At 39.2% G+C, this 18,152-nt stretch overlaps 1 protein-coding gene across 6 annotated transcripts in view; it reads right to left on the bottom strand.

Moving 5' to 3' along the window:
- Positions 1–18,152, bottom strand: part of manbal (mannosidase beta like) — a 69,071-nt gene that overhangs the window by 38,990 nt on the left and 11,929 nt on the right. For all 6 annotated transcript variants that reach the window (XM_043710608.1, XM_043710610.1, XM_043710606.1 and 3 more), the window contains exon 2: positions 13,731–13,969. In XM_043710608.1, coding sequence (XP_043566543.1) covers positions 13,731–13,880 — 150 coding nt within the window. In that variant the 5' untranslated portion in view covers positions 13,881–13,969. The remainder of the gene's footprint in view (positions 1–13,730; positions 13,970–18,152) is intronic.

The raw sequence follows: 18,152 nt of genomic DNA, 5'->3' as shown, positions 1-18,152 counted from the left end.
CCAGGTGTTTCAGCTTCTGTTGTAGTTCTTTGGCCAGTTTGTATGATGGTGTCCCTGTCAGTGATACTATGGGTCTGAGTGGGATGTCATGAATTCGACTGGGACAACACTACTATCATAGGGCAAGCCAGACAGAGGACAGCCAGGGAATTCCTAGAGGCATGGCATTCATCCACAAACTCCATCAACAAACACATCGGCCTGGACCCAATATACCAACCACTACAGCGGACAGCTGAAACTGACAGCCGGAAGCGGCAGGGACAGACCACTATAAACACCGGAGGAAACATCAAAGAAGCGCTTCGCAGGAGGCTCCCAAGAACTGATGATGTCGCCTAGCCAGGGGACGAAACGTTTGCAACAAAAACTTCCAGCTCGGTGAACAGAACCACAACAACGAGCACCCGAGCTACAAATCTTCGCACAAACTTTCCATACATATAAAATGTTAATTCTTCTGATCACTTTAGACTTCACCCTTTAGGTCCACATGAATATTTCAGTGCAATAAAATTATATAACTATTTAAGCTTATTCTAACTCTGAACTATAATGATGTAATCATGAAAATCTCTTTTCAGATGTTCCCCTCATGATAAATAACAGACACAATCATTTTTACATTACATTGTCATTGTTAAAATATACAGCGTGCTTGGTAGTCATATTGGAGATGTAATGCTGAATGTTTTTGCATGACATGTTAAATACTTCTCATTTGTGCAGAAGGTGTACTCATGATGGTATAAAATTCTTAAAACACATTGGCAAAACTTCTTTGATTTGAATGGAAATTGCAAAAAAAAATTCCATTTTAGAAGCTGATTTATGCACAAAGGTATTCTATTGATTCAGCTTATCCCTCAACATTGATTCCACTATAGCCTGACTTCACTTTGTTACAATTAATAAGTAAGACTCTACTGCACCCTGGTGTCAAACTAAGAAAATGTATTTCAAATGAATGCCACTACATTAAAAGCAAAAGACCAGCTTGTATTTAATACAGCGCTTTTTATGGACCCCAAGCTTTTCAAAGCTTTTTAAAGCTAATTATATAATTTTGAAATGTAGTCACTGCAGTAATATAAGAAACATACAGTAAAATCTCACTGTTAGCAATGGATGCATTTATGAAAAATATTGCAGTCTGCAACATTCCGCGAAAACAGTGAAAAGCAAATGCTAGAACTGCAACTGGTAAAAAAAAGTACACAGTAAGTATTGCGAGAATAGACAAATTTACAAAAGGGTGGACATACAAAACAGTGCGACCTTACAGTAGCAGCCAATTTGTAATGAGGAAGCTCATTTAGATGCATAAATCAATCAGGCTGCTCCAACATTTATTGTCTGGGCAGTAACTCTGATGAAATGAACAGTGGTCTTCTTTACGGAGAAACATCTGTCAATGATTACTTGTTGATCAAAACACACCTTTTCCAGATCTCTACAGATGGTCACAGATAACTCGTAATTTAGTTCAATGAAGTAAGTGATGGCACAATTTAGATTAGATTCCCTACAGTGTGAAAACAGACCCTTCGGTCCAACAAGTCCACACCAACCCTCCAAAGAGTAACCCACCTAAACCCCTTTTCCCTCTGACTAATGCACCTAGTTGACAATTTAGCATGGCCAATTCACCTAACCTGCATATCTTTGGACTGTGGGAGGAAACCGGAGCACCTGGAGGAAACCCACGTAGACACGGAGAGAATGTGCAAACTCCACACAGACAGTCACCTGAGGTAGGAATTGAACCCGGGATCCTGGTGCTGTGAGGTTATTGGGAGGACTAGGGAAAGCAAGTATATAGTTCATGGTGCAGTTCTACAAGATACAGACACCAAACAGCACACAAACCTGAAGGTTAAAGAACATGCTGAGATAAATAATTAGCATGTGAGATGTTGGGCTTCACAAATAGAGATATTGAATATAAAATTTGGAAAATTTATTTATCTTTTATAAAGTTCTGCTTAGGCTGCAGACTAGAGTGCTGCAGTCAGTTCTCGTCTGAGTAGGATGCCAGAGTCCTTGAGAATGTGCAGAACAGATTTACCAGAATGGTCCCAGAGATGAGAGAAATTAGTTGGTTTGGACAATTAGTTTGGAGAAGTTGGAGTTGTCCTCCTTAAATAAAGAAGGTTGACAAGATTTCCACTGGAAGTATACAAGATAATGACAGATTTGCATGAGGTAACAAATACAAGCTGTTGCCAACTGATGATGTCAGACCTAGGGGAATACAGAATAAATGATCTGGTAAAGAGATAAAGGGAGATGTGAGGAACACGTTCTTTTAGAGGGAGTAACAATGACCTGAAAATCACTGCCTTCAGGGATGATAGAAAGGCATTCAACAATTTCAATGTGCGCTTGAGGGGAACATAAAGTCAAACTTTCAGTTATTAACTGAGAGAATGTTTCATGTTTTAAGTAAAAGCTTTAACTGGACAAAAATTCAACAAAGCATGTATTACAAGATTAACATGATTTCATAAATATTTATTCTTTAAGCCCCAAAATTTCACTAGGACACTCCCTGCTCTATTTTTATTCCCACCGAAGAGTTGCCTTTAGCACTTCAGAATCTACTGATACTCCCCAGTGTTCCCACTTCGCTGAGTTGGCAGGTAGTGATTAGCAGGTATCACCCGGATCAGTGTCTGGACCTAGCTGTTCCCAATATAAACTAATTAATTAGATGAGGGAACTAAATGTAATATTTCCACATTTGCAGATGATGCAAAGCTGAGAGGGAGGTTGAGCTGTTAGGGAGGATGCAGAGATACTTCAGTGTGATTTGATACTGTACTGGGTACAGTAGATGAAGTATCATGTGGATAAATATGAAATTGGAGGAGAAAGTGAGGACTGCAGATGCTGGAGATCAGAGCTGAAAATGTGTTGCTGGAAAAGCGCAGGAGGTCAGGCAGCATCCAAGGAACAGGAGAATCGACGTTTCGGGCATAAGCCCTTCTTCAGCCCTGAAGAAGGGCTTATGCCCGAAACGTCGATTCTCCTGTTCCTTGGATGCTGCCTGACCTGCTGCGCTTTTCCAGCAACACATTTTCAGCTCATAAATATGAAATTATCCACTTCAGTAGCTAAAACCGGAAGGCAGCTTATTATATAAATTGCAGAAGATTGGCAGAGGGGGAAGTGCAATGAGACCTGGGAGACTTTGTACATAAGTGACTTCAAATAAATATGCAGGTGGAGAATCTGGTGAAGAAGGTAAATGGTATGTTGGCTTTCATAATGAAATGACTTGAGAAAAGCAACAGGGATGTCTTTCTGCAATTCTACACAGCCTTCGTAATACCACATCTGGACTCCTGAGCATAGGTTTGGTCTCATTATCTGGGGAAGGATGTTCTGGTTATGGAGAGAATTCAATGAAGGTTTCCCTAGAATTCCAGGACTGGCACAGAAATGAGACTGGATCGGTTAAGACTATATTCATGGGAGTTTAGAAGAATGAAGGGGGTTCTCGAACAAACCTATTAAATTCTAACAGTACGATACAGATAAAACACAGGATGTTCCTGTTGCCTGGGGAGTCCTGAACCAGGGTTCACAGTATAGGAATTGGGATTGGCCATTCAGGACCGAGATGCGGAGAAATTTATGCATCCATAATATGGTGATCCTGTGGACTTAACTGCCACAGAAAGCGGTTGAGGCTAAAACATTGACTGTTTTGAGGAAGTAAAGGGATAGGGAGAAAGCAGGAACAGGGCAGTGAGTTGGATGATCAGCCATGATTATACTGAATGGTGGAGAATGTTTGAATGGCTGAATGGCCTACTCGTGCTTCTATTTTCTGTGCTGGTATACGTCTATGAAAATTTGGGCCCTGTAATGTAACAATGCAAATTATTCTTGTATTTTACTTCCTGCATAACTCATTTGATACTTCACTGCATCACCATAAAATTTCATGTCTGCCTAAATTCCCATTCCTTCATCACAAGCCTGAAGGCTTTAGGACTGGTATCATAGTCTCTGTAGTTTGAGAGCTTGATGGTGAGAACATAAAAAAACACAGGAGGAAGAGCAAAGCACATGACCCCAGGAGCCTACACGACAGTTCAGTAAGATCATTCAGATCTTCAGCTTCAACTCCAGTTCTTAACCTTTCCTTACATTGATTCCTTGACATGCCGAATGTGTGTCCATCTGTGTCTGCCTTTAAAATATTCAGAGGCGCAACACTCACAACCTTTGGAAGTGGAGTATTGCAAAAATATGTCCCTTTAAGTGGAATTTTATTTTCTCATCTCAGCTCCTTATCCTGAAACAATGCCCCTGTATTCCAAATTCCTCAGGCAAGGACAAACAACATCGTAGTGTCTATCCTGCCAACTTCCTTCAATGAGTTCAAGTCAACTAAAGGTTGCAAATTTCTTACTATTTTCAAACAAAGAATCAGTTCAGGGAATGTGAAAAAGGGCTTAAAGTCCATCTTATCATGGAACGGCAGCTCTGGTAGAAATGGTTACAGAAGAAGACAAAGATAATCAAAGATTGACTCCATGGTTTCGATCACTGCTTTTTCAAAACTGAGAGTCAGAAATATTTCTTTTGCGAGGAAGATCCAGTTGAATTTATTATGGTATTCTTTCCCTTCAAAACAGTGTTCAAACAGATACCGCTACATCAATTCTTTTGACGTGTTCTTTTTAAGAAAAAAGTACCTGAACCCCTATGTGTCTCTGTTCTACAATAATGCCAGAGTCCTACAATTAATTGAATACGTCCTGAACTTGTTTATTTTACCAAAATGCAACACCTTGCATTTATCCAAACTAAACTGCATCTGCCACTCCTCGGCCCATTGAGCCAATTGATCAAGATCTCTTTGTAATCTTTGATAAAGTTCTTCACTGTCTGCTATACCAGTATTATCGGTGTCACCTGAAAACATACTAATCATGCTTCCTATATCCTCATCCAAATCATTTGTATAAATGAAAAGCAAAGGTGGATCCAGTGCCGATCCCTGAGGAACACCAGTGGCGACAGGCCTCCAGTCCAATAAACGCTGCACCACCACAGTCTATCTCCTACCATAAAACTAGTTAACCTGGTTGTGGATTACTAAACCAGCAACATTACCATAATGCTATTGCCTCATTGTTGCATAATCCTTTAATGTTCATTGTAAATTAATTATATCCATGTGACCACTGTCCACAATGAAGGCAACTACCTTCCTTCCCACCATCATCTAAGATGTCACCCACCTCCTTCTTTCCAGGTGCCCTGCACTCAAGCCCTGTGAGTTACCATTATGAAGCAGCCATGTTACTTTTGGGGCACCTTCCTGGAGTCCCAGTAGTGCCCACTCCTGAGCTCAGCCAGTGACTGGACTGAAGGAGCTGCTGGATTGGCTGGCAGATTTGAATGGTTGGATTTCCTCCCACTGATGGTGGAAGCAAACCATGAAACAAGTTAGCCCATCCAGGACACATTATGGCTAAGAGGTGCTCTTATTTGGAGCTCGATATACTCTAACAGACTTTCTTTCTAGTGACAGGGAAGGAGCAGTCTGCCTCCTGTTAATGACTTATTAGCTCACTTTTGCTGGTCAAAGCTACCCCAATTTTAGCAACGTTTCCAATTGTTCATTCAAACCAGCTTTAGTATCAGTAATCCTCATAATTTAACATTATCTTCTTCTCTCCATCACACCACAGAACCTCCATCTTGTTCATTTATCCTCTTGCTCTTTTCTTGCACTCTGCACTTGCTTAAAGCCTAAGCATTGCCAATTCCAATGGAAGTTCTTCACCCTGAAATGTTACCACTGTTTCTCTAACCAAAGACGCTGTCAAACCTTTTATTTTCAACATTTTCTGTTTTGATTCCAGATGCCCATATTTTGCTTTTGTATCATTGATAAGAAACTGGTCAGGTGATAACAGCTAAGTTCATACTCCTGGATAGCAGCCATGCGTCAACAGCTGACTATACACACAAATTTTTACCAAAGAAGATACAATTTCAAAGAAACAAGCAATAAAATATTATGAAATAAACAGGCTGTAACTTTCTGATTCACTATGTTCTGTAAAAAAAGATAACGAGAAGTAATGGGAAAAACACTCAAAGGATATTACAAACCTTCACTATTTAAATGTACTGAGTTACCAATATTGAATTCACCTGGAATGAAATATGCTCGATCATCAAATATTCCAGAGCAAACACTGACATAAAATGTTTATGACACCACATATATGTTTTTAAACTTAGTTCTATCTCAAACACAAGCAAATATTGAATTCAGACATTGTATTCATAAAACATAATATATTTTGTCAATATTCAGATTGAAATATGCATCTTTCCTTGACAATCTCAGGTACAAAGGAAATGCCTAAATGATTGCACATTTAGATCAAAGCTGTAATAAGCATCTATAGTGGCTCAGTACTGCCTGCCAAAGCCAGGGGTTTAATTCATTGTCACCTCTCTTCCAGAGGTTCCCAGCTTTGGTCACCCAGCTTGTGCTGAGTTAGCCACTTCTAGCCAGATAGCAAAATGGGCATGAAAACTCACTTCAGCATTCCAAGGCAAAAAGAAGGGAAAGAAAATGACAGAGAAGCAGCTTCTGATCACTACCCAGTAACCATTCCTGCAAGTGCATAATTACACCATAAGGTCAACACATACACTGACTTAACCTATTTGTGAAGAAGACATAAAGAGGTTGTAGAGAGGTTTCAATGCTTTGAATGAATAGGCAAAAATCTGGCAGATGGAATATAATGTGGGAAAATGTAAGTTGCTTACTGTAGCAGGAAGGATGGAAAAACAGACTATTACTTAAGTGGAGAATAACTGCAGAATTCCAAGGTGCAGAGGGATTTAGCTATTTTAGCACAGGTCACAAAAGGTCACTACAGATACAGCGTACAAGGTAAGAAGGCGAATGAAATTCTCTCCTTTATTATGAAAGAAACTGATCATAGAAGTATGCATGTTATGCTACAGTTTTACAGGGTATTAGATTGCATCCTGAATACTATCTGCAGTTTTTGTTTCTTTATTAACAGCAGGATGCAAACGTATTGGACGCAGTCCAAAGGAGATTTACTAGATTCATACTTGAAACGAGTGGCTTGGCATAGAAGGATAGGTTAGACAGATTGGGCTTGTTTCCACTGGTAGGAGAGGAGTGAGGGGTGATTTGATTGAAAGGTGTAAGATCCTGAATGGCTCCAACAAGGCAGATTAGGAAAGGATACTTCTTCTTGTGGTGAGTCCAGAACTAGGGGACACTGTATTAAAATCAGAAGTTGTCCTTTTAGGAGTAGATAAGGAAAATGTCCTTCTCTCACATGGCTGTGTGACTTTGCAACTCTCTGCTTCAGAACACAAGAACAAGGAGCAGGAGTAAGCAATTTAGTCCCTCCAGTCTGCTCCACAATTTAATATGATCATGCTTGATCTCACCCCAGCTCAAAATTCACGTTCTTGCCCACTCCCCATAACTCTAACTTTTAAAAATCTCCCAGTGTCCACTATCTGGGGTACTGAAGTCCACAGATTCATAACACCTTGAGAGAAGTAATTCTTCCGAATTTTGGTTTTAAATCTGCCACCACTTATCCCAAAACTATGACCTCTCAGTCTAGATTACCCCTCAAGGGGAAACATTGATCTACTCTGTCAATCCCCTTTAGTTTCTTATATACTTCAATTAGATCTCCTCTCATCATACTAAACTGCTCAATCTCTCCTCTCAAGACATGCCTTTCATTTCTGGAATTAATCTAGTGAATCATCTTTGAACTGCCTCCAATGCAATTATATCCTCCATCAAGTTAGGGTACCAAAACTAAACTACATAGCACTCCAGGTGCAGTCTTATCAATATTTTGTATGATTGTAACAACACTTCAGTTCTTTAAACTTGATTTCTTTTGCAATAAATGCCAAAATTCCATTTGCTCTCCTTACCTGCTGTACCTATATACTCACTTTGTGCGACTCATGCACAAGGACACCCAGATCTCTGCATAGTTTGACATTTCTCTCTATTTTGATTAACAAATTGCCTTTTTATTCTTCTGACCAAAATGGATGAGCTCACATTTTATTCATATTAAAATTTATCCGCCACACGTTGGGTGCATTTATCTATCTACATCCATTTGTATACTTCTCATTTCTTCATTGCAACTTACTATCCCACCTATTTCAGTGTCATCTGCAAATCTGGCTATAGTAAATTTAATTCAATAATATAAATCATAGATAGTTGGGGCCTTAAAGACTGAACCCCACTGCACCCTGCTCGTTACAGAATGCCAACCAGAGAAAAACCCATTTATCCCAATCCTCTGCTTTCTGTTGGTTAGTCAATCCTCTATACAGATCAATATTTAGCCCCATGTGATCTCACCCTGTGCATTAATCATTTGTGCATCACTTTTTCATTTGCCCTTTGAAAGTACAGACAGACTACATCTATAGGAATCCCATTATCCCATTCTTCTTGTTACATCTTCAAAGAACTCTAGAAAATTAGTAAAATATGATTTACCCTTCATAAAACCATGCTGATTCTTGATGGATTGTGTTTTGACTTTCCAAATATCCCATTAATACTTTCTTAATAATGGATTCCAACAATGGCCCAATGACAGATGTTAAACTATTTGGTCTGTTGTTTCCTACTTGGTGTGTGAACCACTGCCACCACTTCATCGTTTTGGAATTAGGGAATATGTGTGAATTTTTCAATTCCACTGGAACCTTGCCCACATCCATGGATCTTTCAAGTATTGTAATCAGTTGAACCATTATTTCTTCCTTTAAGACTCAAGAATATAGGTCATCAGGCCCTGGGAACTTGCTTACTTTCAGTCTCAATAGTTTTTGCAGTTGTGTCTCCCTAGTGATGGTGATTGTTTTAAGTTCTTCCTTTTCTATAACCTCCATTACAATTGGGATAGTTTCAAGATATACCACCACAAAACTGAGGCAAATTATTGATTTAGCATCTCTGCCATTTCGGTAGTCCCCATTATTAACTCCCCATTATTAACTCCACAGTCTAGTCCTCTAAAGGACCAACATTCACTTTAGCTCCTGTCTTCCTTTTTTTATACAGAAACTTTTGCTATTGGTTCCTTTTCTTGTAACATTAGTTTGCTTTCACAATTAATCTTAGCTCTGTTTATTATTTTTTTTTACTAAGCCCTTGTTGGTCTTCAAATGTTTCCCAATCCTCCAGCCTGCCACTGCCCTCTGCAATCTGGTACACCTTAGTTTTTACCCATTTGTTATCTTTAACCTCCTTGCTTAGCCATGGATGCTTTCTCCCCCATTTACAATTTTTCTTTCTCTCTGTAATTGTTTTTTAAGTTGGAAGGAATTAATTTCTCTTTAAATGTCTGCCACTGTTCATCAACTGTCCTACCTTTTAGTCTTTCTGCCCAGTCCACTTAGGCCCTCATCTCCATGACCACAGGTTAAAGGAGGTAGATCAGAATGTGGAAATTGATACACAAACGAATCAGCCACGATTTTACTGCATGGTGGACCAGGATCGAGGGGCCAACAGGTCCATTTTGAATCCTATTTAACATACTGATATGTAATTTGAGAACTATATGATTGAGTAGCATTGGATGTGAAAAATAACTGCTTGAGCAATGAAGTATCAGTGAACTGGAGTTATCAAGAGAACACAATCCAAAACATTAATCTCAGGTGAGGAGAGGCAAGATTGAACATACAAACATAGGAGAAAGGTATGAGAGTAGGCCACTCAATCCTTTGAGGCTGCTTTGCTATTCAATAAGGTCATGACTGATCTGATTTTAACCTTAACTCCATGTCTCTGCATAGTCCCAATAATCTTTCATCCCCTTGGTAATCAACAATCTATCTATCCCTACCTGAAGATTCTGCAGCCACTGCCTTTTGAGGAATCGTATTCCAAAAATTCACAACCCTCAGAAAGAAGAAAAAAGTTCCCTCATCTCTTCTTTAGATTGGGACTTCTTTCTTTCAACATTCTTCAAGTCAAGTTCCCTCAGGATTTTATATATTTCAATTAAGTCAGCTTTGATTCTTCTAAACTCCATAGAAGACGGAGGAAGATTTAAAATGTATATTTATAAATTAAATACAGTCTGTATTTTACAATTTCATGTGAATTTATAATCTACACTATTCACTAATCTCATCCACTTTGTGGCATTATTCCTGAAGATACAGTCCCCAGCATTTACTCTTATGGACACTGGTCTATAATTGGAAAACTAGAAGTGTGCACTATTTTACCTAAATCAATTACAAAGCCACCGCTTACATATAAAATGTTGGTGATTTTGGCAGTTCAACTGACAATTGAGCATTGTTGTATATTCAACTGAGGAGTTAAGTTCCTCAAAGCTATTTGTATCTGGGCTTAATTACTGGCCTGAGACTTTTGAGAAAGAGAACACTAATGACACACAATCATTCCCTTTGTCATCAATGATTAGAGGTCTTCTGTAAGAACTAATTTGAATGTTGGGTCATGCTTCAGATCTGTCTGGCATACAGTTGCTTACAAGCTATTTCCTATAATTTTGTGAGCTGACGAAGCATTGGACTTCGAACAGATTTAGATTTGGAAAGCAAATATTTCACTAGTTTATGTTGAGTTTATCTGGGTTCTTTACACCTTAAATGTCCACTGATTAATGGGAAAATCAGATTAATTTGAATACATCTACTATAAAGAGTGAAGACTGTATTATGACAGAACAGGAAGTGGAAATAAAGTGCTGTGGTCATTATAAAGAAGCATCACAAAGTTCCCTCTTTTAGTTCTTTATCTTGCATTTCATCAATTTTCTCTCTTTTTAACTCGGAGCTATTTTTTCATTGAAGGCACTGATTTCATATGTCATACAACTTTACTATTGTCTGCAATTAGTAGGTAGCTCCACCAAGTGCCATTGTCAATGTTTGAGTTCAGATAGTGAGCATTACTGTGAACTAATCCTGTCCTCACTCAGCATCCTTGGACACACAGTAAATTAATTGCAAAAAAGTACAGATGACAGATTTTCACTTTCTTAAATGTGAATTCATTTAAAGCTGAATTCATCTTACTGAGAAGTGATCTGAGATTTAATCAGCCCAATTTAGCTATTTGGCTGGCTCCACAAGTTGATAACATTAGGAACTTCCTAACCATTTACTCATTTTTGAGAGTTCTGTTTGGAGACAGCCAGGATACCTTGAGGCTCAATCCGATTGCGTGTTAACATGTAAACTAGAACTATTTACTGACATACAAACATGCACTTCTTTTTATTTAGCTTTATTCAAGTCTTGCAAGATTTCTTTCCTTCTCTCCTTTGATGCATGTTCAACTCTCTCCTGCTCCATCTAACTCTTCCCTTGTTTAAAAGGTTCACTGTATCCTTATATTTAATTTTCTCATGCTCCAAAGCTTTCTTATATCCTATTAAATCATATGTAATTTTTAAAAAGTCAATCATTAAGCAGGAAGTCATTTTAAAAAATGTTGTTCTGAATCAGCAGTCTTCCAAATCCTCCTTCTAGTGGGTTAGTTCATAAATAGGGTTTGAACATTTCCATATGTAATTCTAATACTTGCTCAGTTGGCAAGACATGCCCATGTTCTTACTCACTGCACCAAAAGGCTTAACAGAACATTGACTTTTCTGGTCATCTGCTTGGCTGTGGATTTAATCACAAATTACTAAATTTGTAATGCTTCGGGACCTGTGGTGACTTGAATCCAAGTTCCTTTATATTCACATACAAACACTTTAAGAATTGGAAGTGGAATGTTCTTGACTGACAGACAGGAGAGTGAATTAATTGCTTGCTTTTCCAGCTGTTACTATATTGCAATCTCAAATGATTTTCATCCTGCCAAGGCAAACATTGACTGACTAGAACTTACAATCTTCTTCAAATATGCACTGAGAAAAAAAACACTTTGTAAATATATGCCAATTTATAAGCAAATATGTTCAACATTTTCATATTCCAAAAATGGGACAGTCTCCTTCTTTGATGATTCTTGAAGTGCTAGGTTCATACAACCTGTTATTACCCAGATCCATCATTTCAAAACCTGTGCTGATCGATTAACGTCTGCCCCTTTGGCCCAGTGAACAGTTCGGGCATAATCATTCTCCCAGGCTTCTGAGCAAATTAAGGGCTTGCTAGGCCACTTATGATAGTGACAAATAAACTTCCTCCTTATTGCGGAAGACAAGCCTAGGCGAGTTTCTGCTCGATTATTATCCAAAAACAGGTGGTCTTAAGGTAAGCAGAGAGAATGGGGAAAGATGACATCTTGTTGAATCACTGCCTCTTCAATCAGCGCTTCTGTTCACCCATGCTGCTTGCTCGTTTAGGTGAATATAGTGACAGAATTAGGATTTCAACTACATTTCCTCCATTCATGGTGCTGATGGAGGGAAGGATAATAAAGGGAGGGCATTCTGAGCCCTGATTAGCAGAAAGAGCATGGATTATTATGACTCTGAGATAGGAAAGCAGGGAAACCTTTTTTGGAGTCCTTCTCTCATCTGTTGCATGGTTAGAAGGTTCTTTCAGTACTCAATTAAAATCTCTTGCCAATTCATTTAGTGGGGGTAGCTTTGTCCCATAACAATGCTGATGAGTGGACACTGCAACACCACACCAAAGAACTGGTGGACTCCCAATGGAGAATGCTAACATCTCAGGAATCCTTCCCAGTATACCTAGGAAATGGATCAATGTCACGGCATGGTCAGGCCTGGGGGCAAAACTCTCGTTAACCCTGTGACGATGCTGCTCCTTTAATAAGGTTATTTTGCCCTTGGTTTTTCTTTCAAGATACGTCATAAAGGCAGAGGTTCCGCTATGTCTGGATGTATCTACTTGAAAAGGCTTTTAAAGTTTTTTTTTTAAACACATGTACAATGACAGTGGAGTGGCTGGTTCTCCCAGTCCAGGGTTTTTTCTGGTTTGGTTTTAGTTTTTGGCTGGGGACCCAAAGAAATGACTCTATGCTGATTCTCTCTCTCTCTCTCTCTGCAATCTCTCCCCTCTAAGAACCTGTGTTTGAATTTACTTTTTTGCCAAGGGGTGTTATGGAATGTTACAGGAAATCGGAACAGCTCTTTGTTAAGTTGTGTCTTTGTGTTTGTTGGGTTTTCAAATTGTTATGCTATTCTAAACTTGGTTTTCTTTTGTTCATGTGTAAATAAATCCTGTTTTGTTTAAAACCGAGTGGTTTGACCAGCTGCGTTGCCCCTGGAATATTCACCTTACATCAGCTTAAAACAATAAGAAAAGTTAGGTTCTGGGCTACTTTCTTAAAATATTTTGAGGGGTGTCTGGCCTGGACCATAACCACCCTAACTTAATTCAGGCAGCATTCCAACATCAAGAAAAATATTTCACCCTCACAACAGCCTCTGCCACCTTCCTACAATGAGACAGATGAAAATACAATTGACCGCTATATGATAAAAGAGGAAAGAGTATGACGAGCAACTAAATCAATTGAGATTCATGCAATAAGCACAAGATTATTCTTTTAAAGCAGAAAATTTCATGGTAAAGCCAGCATTAAATTAACTATAATGAACAATGAAGCCAACAACGGCTTCTTGATCCCCTTCATATCAGAAGCACCGTCCTTTTCGAGTTAGAAGGAAAGTGAGTAAGTTTGTTCTTACTGGCTCCGATGATTTAGAAGAAGGTAATAAGATAGACAATATGCAGATAATCTGGAAAATTGCCCCGAGGAACAAGCCATAACGCAAGACATTGTCAAAAAAGGTTGGTTCCGGTACTTCTGGAGGAGACAGATCAAATTCGCTGGCCATTCTTCTGCTGTGGTCCTGAATTATGGTTTGTCTTTCTGGACGTGCTTCACAATTGTTTCTAATGAAGTTTTTTTTGTCACACTTCGTATCTAAGGGGGAAAAGTCAGAAAACAGAGAAGTGCATGATTAGTGGGGAGAGATTGTAACCTAACAACATTTATAAAATTCATACCCAGTTTTCTCTTAAAATTCACGTATTGAGTTAATTTGATGTATACATTTTCCATGGACAATCACCGGTCCCTAATGACATTCAGTCAATTGTTGTGTGTCCATTACCAGATTTCATTTCTCCATTGAACAGTTCATGATTTTTTTCTTTTTGCACCTCCATAAAGAAACACATTTTTTGTAAAACCCTTGATTTACTGCAAAATGTTAGACAAGGAACTTATGGGAATCCAGAAATATTTGCACAGTCATAGAGTCATATAGCATGGATATAGACCCTTCGGTCCAACTCATCTGCACCAACCAGATATCCCAATCTGATCTAGTCCCATTTGCCAGCATTTGGCCACATTCCTCTAAGCCCTTCCTGTTCATATACCCATCCAGATGCCCTTTAAATGTTGTAATCGTACGCACCTCCACCACTCACTCTGGCAGCTTGTTCCATGCATGCACCACCCTCTGCATGAAAAGGTTCTCAGGTCCTCTTTCCCCTCTCATCTTCAACCTATGTCTTCTAGTTTTGGACTCCCACTTCCTAAGAAAATGACCTGGGCTATTTACCCCTTCCATGCCCCTAATGATTTTATAAACCTCTACAATGTCACCCTTCTGCCTCCAAATGGGGAAAAAGGCCCAAGTCTATTCAGCCTCTCTATAACTCAAAAACCCTCCAGTCTTGGCAACATCTATGCACAGAGGAACCTCAATTATCCAGTATTCAATTAACTGAATTTCAGCTTACCCAAACAAGATCTCAAGGTCCCAATGCTTGGCTAACAATGTTATCCAGCATTTGATTATCCGGCATTTGATTATCCGGCATTCGATTAACCGAATGAAATACTTCACACCCATGTCCTTTGGTTAATCAAGGTTCCTCATCAATATCCTGTACAGTTGCAACATAACATCACCACCCTGCTCTACCTGCGATTCCACTTTCAAGTAAATATGAATCTGCACCCCCTAAGGTCTCTTTGTTTGGTAACACTCCCCAGAGACCTACCATTAATTGTATAAGTCCTGTCCTAATTTGCCTCACCAAAATGCAACACCTCACATTTATCTAAATTAAATTCCATTTGCCTCTCCTCGGCTCACTGATCCATCTAATCATGGTTCTGTTGTCCACTACACCACCTATTTTGTCCACTACACCTTCTGCAAACGTACTAACCATACCTTTTATATAAAAGATTTGGATGTGAATATAGATGATGAAAAGCAGTGGACCCAGCACTGATCCTTGTGGCACACTGCTATCACAGGACTCCAGTCCAAAAAGCCACCTCCACCACAACTTTCAAGCCAATTTTTTGTCCAATTGACTGGCTCCAGGATTCCATGTGCTCTAACCTTACTAACCAGTCTACCATGCAGAACTTTGTTGAAAGCTCTGCTGATGTCCACACAGACAATGTCTACCACTCCACCTTCATCACGTTTCTCAATAATGCCCCATTGCTTACAGAAGTAAAGTTTGAAAAGCAGTATTAATTTTAAGATTTCTCTGTCTCCTCTTACTGAATTGTACAACTTATCTCTCCAAATGGATAAAAAATGGCATTGGGAGCAAATATCCATGCTTGCAGTCTGCTCTCCTAATGGATGACACACCAATTCAGCAATATGCACTCAGCAGAACAATACAGCAGTAAATTTGATTCAAAACAATAGTGTCATTTATTTCTGAACACAGGAAATTCTTCATTCGTTTGGAAATTAAAGGAAATGATGCTGTAGTAGCAATACTACTGGACTAGTAATCTAGAAACATAGAGGAATTTTCTGGGGACATTGGTTTGAATCCCACCATGGCAAATGGTGAGGTTTAAAATAAAGGAACATTTGGAATAAAAAGCTAGTCTAATGTCCTACATGAAGTTAGGATATAAAATCTGTCATCCTAACCTGGTTGAACCAACTTGTGACTCCAGGCTCTCAGCAATGTAGTTAATTCTGAACTACCCTCTGTGTATTTCAAGTTGAGCAATAAGTACTGATGCCCACATCCCATTAACCTTTTAAACATTCAGTTGTTGGAAGTGATATAAATTTCACAGTAACCAACAAAATGGAATTGCATGACAAGATTTCATATTTTAGGACTTCTAGTGTGAAAAACAAATTAAAGCCAACATCAACTAAACAATTCTTAGTAGGCATCTATTACACTAAACTACAAAAAACGATATTGTCCCCATTAACTAACACAACTAAAACCATTTATACATCACAGCCTGAGAAGAAATGTAGTCTTTTGTACAAAGTTCCAAGCTCCTTCCAACTTTAACAGCATCTTCTCCCCAAGAGTGAATCTTCCAGGGTCCTTTTAAATAAAGTACCCTCATGCAACCTTCTGAAAATAATTAAATGATCTTTCAGTAATTAGGTCACTGGCAACTCCTCAGTTTTTTAAACTCCAAAGGTTTTGATTCTTTCAACCAGGAATACGTCCTCACCAACACTCAGCGTGTTGGATAACCCCCCCAAAAAAAATCTTCCTTCAGCTTTCAGCACCAGACATGGGTGAGTCTTCTTCCCAGATCTCTCCAGTTGAATGACTCGGAAGTGATGGGACTCCATTTGGCAGTCAGTATAATAGCCAGAGGTGCCCTGTAGGCACTAGAATGAAGAGTCATTGAAGCTCTATGGTCAGTTTGATTTAATCTAATGTATAGCAGCTCTATAGAGTTGGATATGGAAAAATGACCTGTGGCCATTTAATATAAATGTTTTCCTTTTTTTTGAGACATACATTTCTTTACTTTGTGTTTCACTTTTTAGAATTACTTCCCAAGCAATCTTTGCATTGATTCCTTGCTGGGATACAGGTGTGGAGCAATCAGTTTTAATAAGCTTGGAAAGAATCTTGCATGAGTATTACCTAGAACCCCCAACTACCTGGTAGCATTAGCTAAACTCAGGAGTTTCATTTGAAATTTTGTGAAAACAGTGGGCTATGCCAGAGAGCTCACACAGAGATAATCTGAACCAGCGTATGAGAAGGATAATTTCTGGATGAGAATCAGAGAGTCATAGAGTTGTACAGCACAGAAATAGACTCTTCAGTCCAACCCATCCATGTTGACCAGATATCCTAAATTAATCTAGTTCTCACATCCCTCTAAATCCTTCCTATTCACGTACCCATCCAGATGCCTTTTAAATATTGTAATTGTTCCCGTCTCCACCACTTCCTCTGGCAGCTCATTCCACACATACCACCCTCTCTGTGAAGAGGATGCCCCTTAGGTCTCTTTTCAAATCTTTCCTTTCTCAGTTTATACTTATGCCCTTTGGTTCTGGAGTCCATTGCCTTGGGAATAAGACTTTGGCTATGCTCCTTATCCATGCCACTCATGATTTTATAAACCTCTAAATGGTCATCCTGCAGTCTCTGGTGCTCCAGGGAAATTAGCCCCAGCCTACTCAGCCTCTCCCTATAGCTCAAATCCTCCAACCTGGCAGCGTTCTTGTAAATCTTTATTGAAGTTTAGCAACATCTTTCCTATAGCAGGGATATTACAAAAGCCAATATCCTGTACAGCCACAACATGACATCTCATCTCCTATACTTAATGCAGTGACCAATAAAGGCAAATATACCAAACGCCTTCTTCACTATCCAACTTGTGACTCCACCTTCAAGAAACTATGAACCTGCACCACTGGGGTCTCTTTGTTCGGCAACAATTTCCAGGACCCTACCATTATGTGTACAAGTCCTATCCTGATTTACCTTACCAAAATGCAACACCTCATATTTATCTAAGTTAAATTCCACCTGCCGCTCCTATAGAACAATCCAGCTGACCTTGTAGAATTAAACACCTCCTTGCACATCATTATCAGTGTTGTTAGCCAATAGATATTTTCCAATCAACCTGATCAGAGTTGTTATTACACATTTTTGGAGTAAGTGAAACTTAAACTCATGCCTCCTGGCCCAGAGGAAGGGACACTACCACTATGCTACATGGCTAACCTTGCTTGCCATGGAGATGCTGGAAAAGCACAGCAGGTCAGGCAGCATTCAAGGAGCAGGAGAATCGACGTTTCGGGCATAAGCCCTTCTTCAGGAATGAGGAAGGTGTG

This window comes from Chiloscyllium plagiosum, chromosome 20 (assembly GCF_004010195.1).
Source record: "Chiloscyllium plagiosum isolate BGI_BamShark_2017 chromosome 20, ASM401019v2, whole genome shotgun sequence".
NCBI classification, from domain to species: domain Eukaryota; kingdom Metazoa; phylum Chordata; class Chondrichthyes; order Orectolobiformes; family Hemiscylliidae; genus Chiloscyllium; species Chiloscyllium plagiosum.
This window is presented reverse-complemented; position numbering and strand designations above follow the sequence as displayed.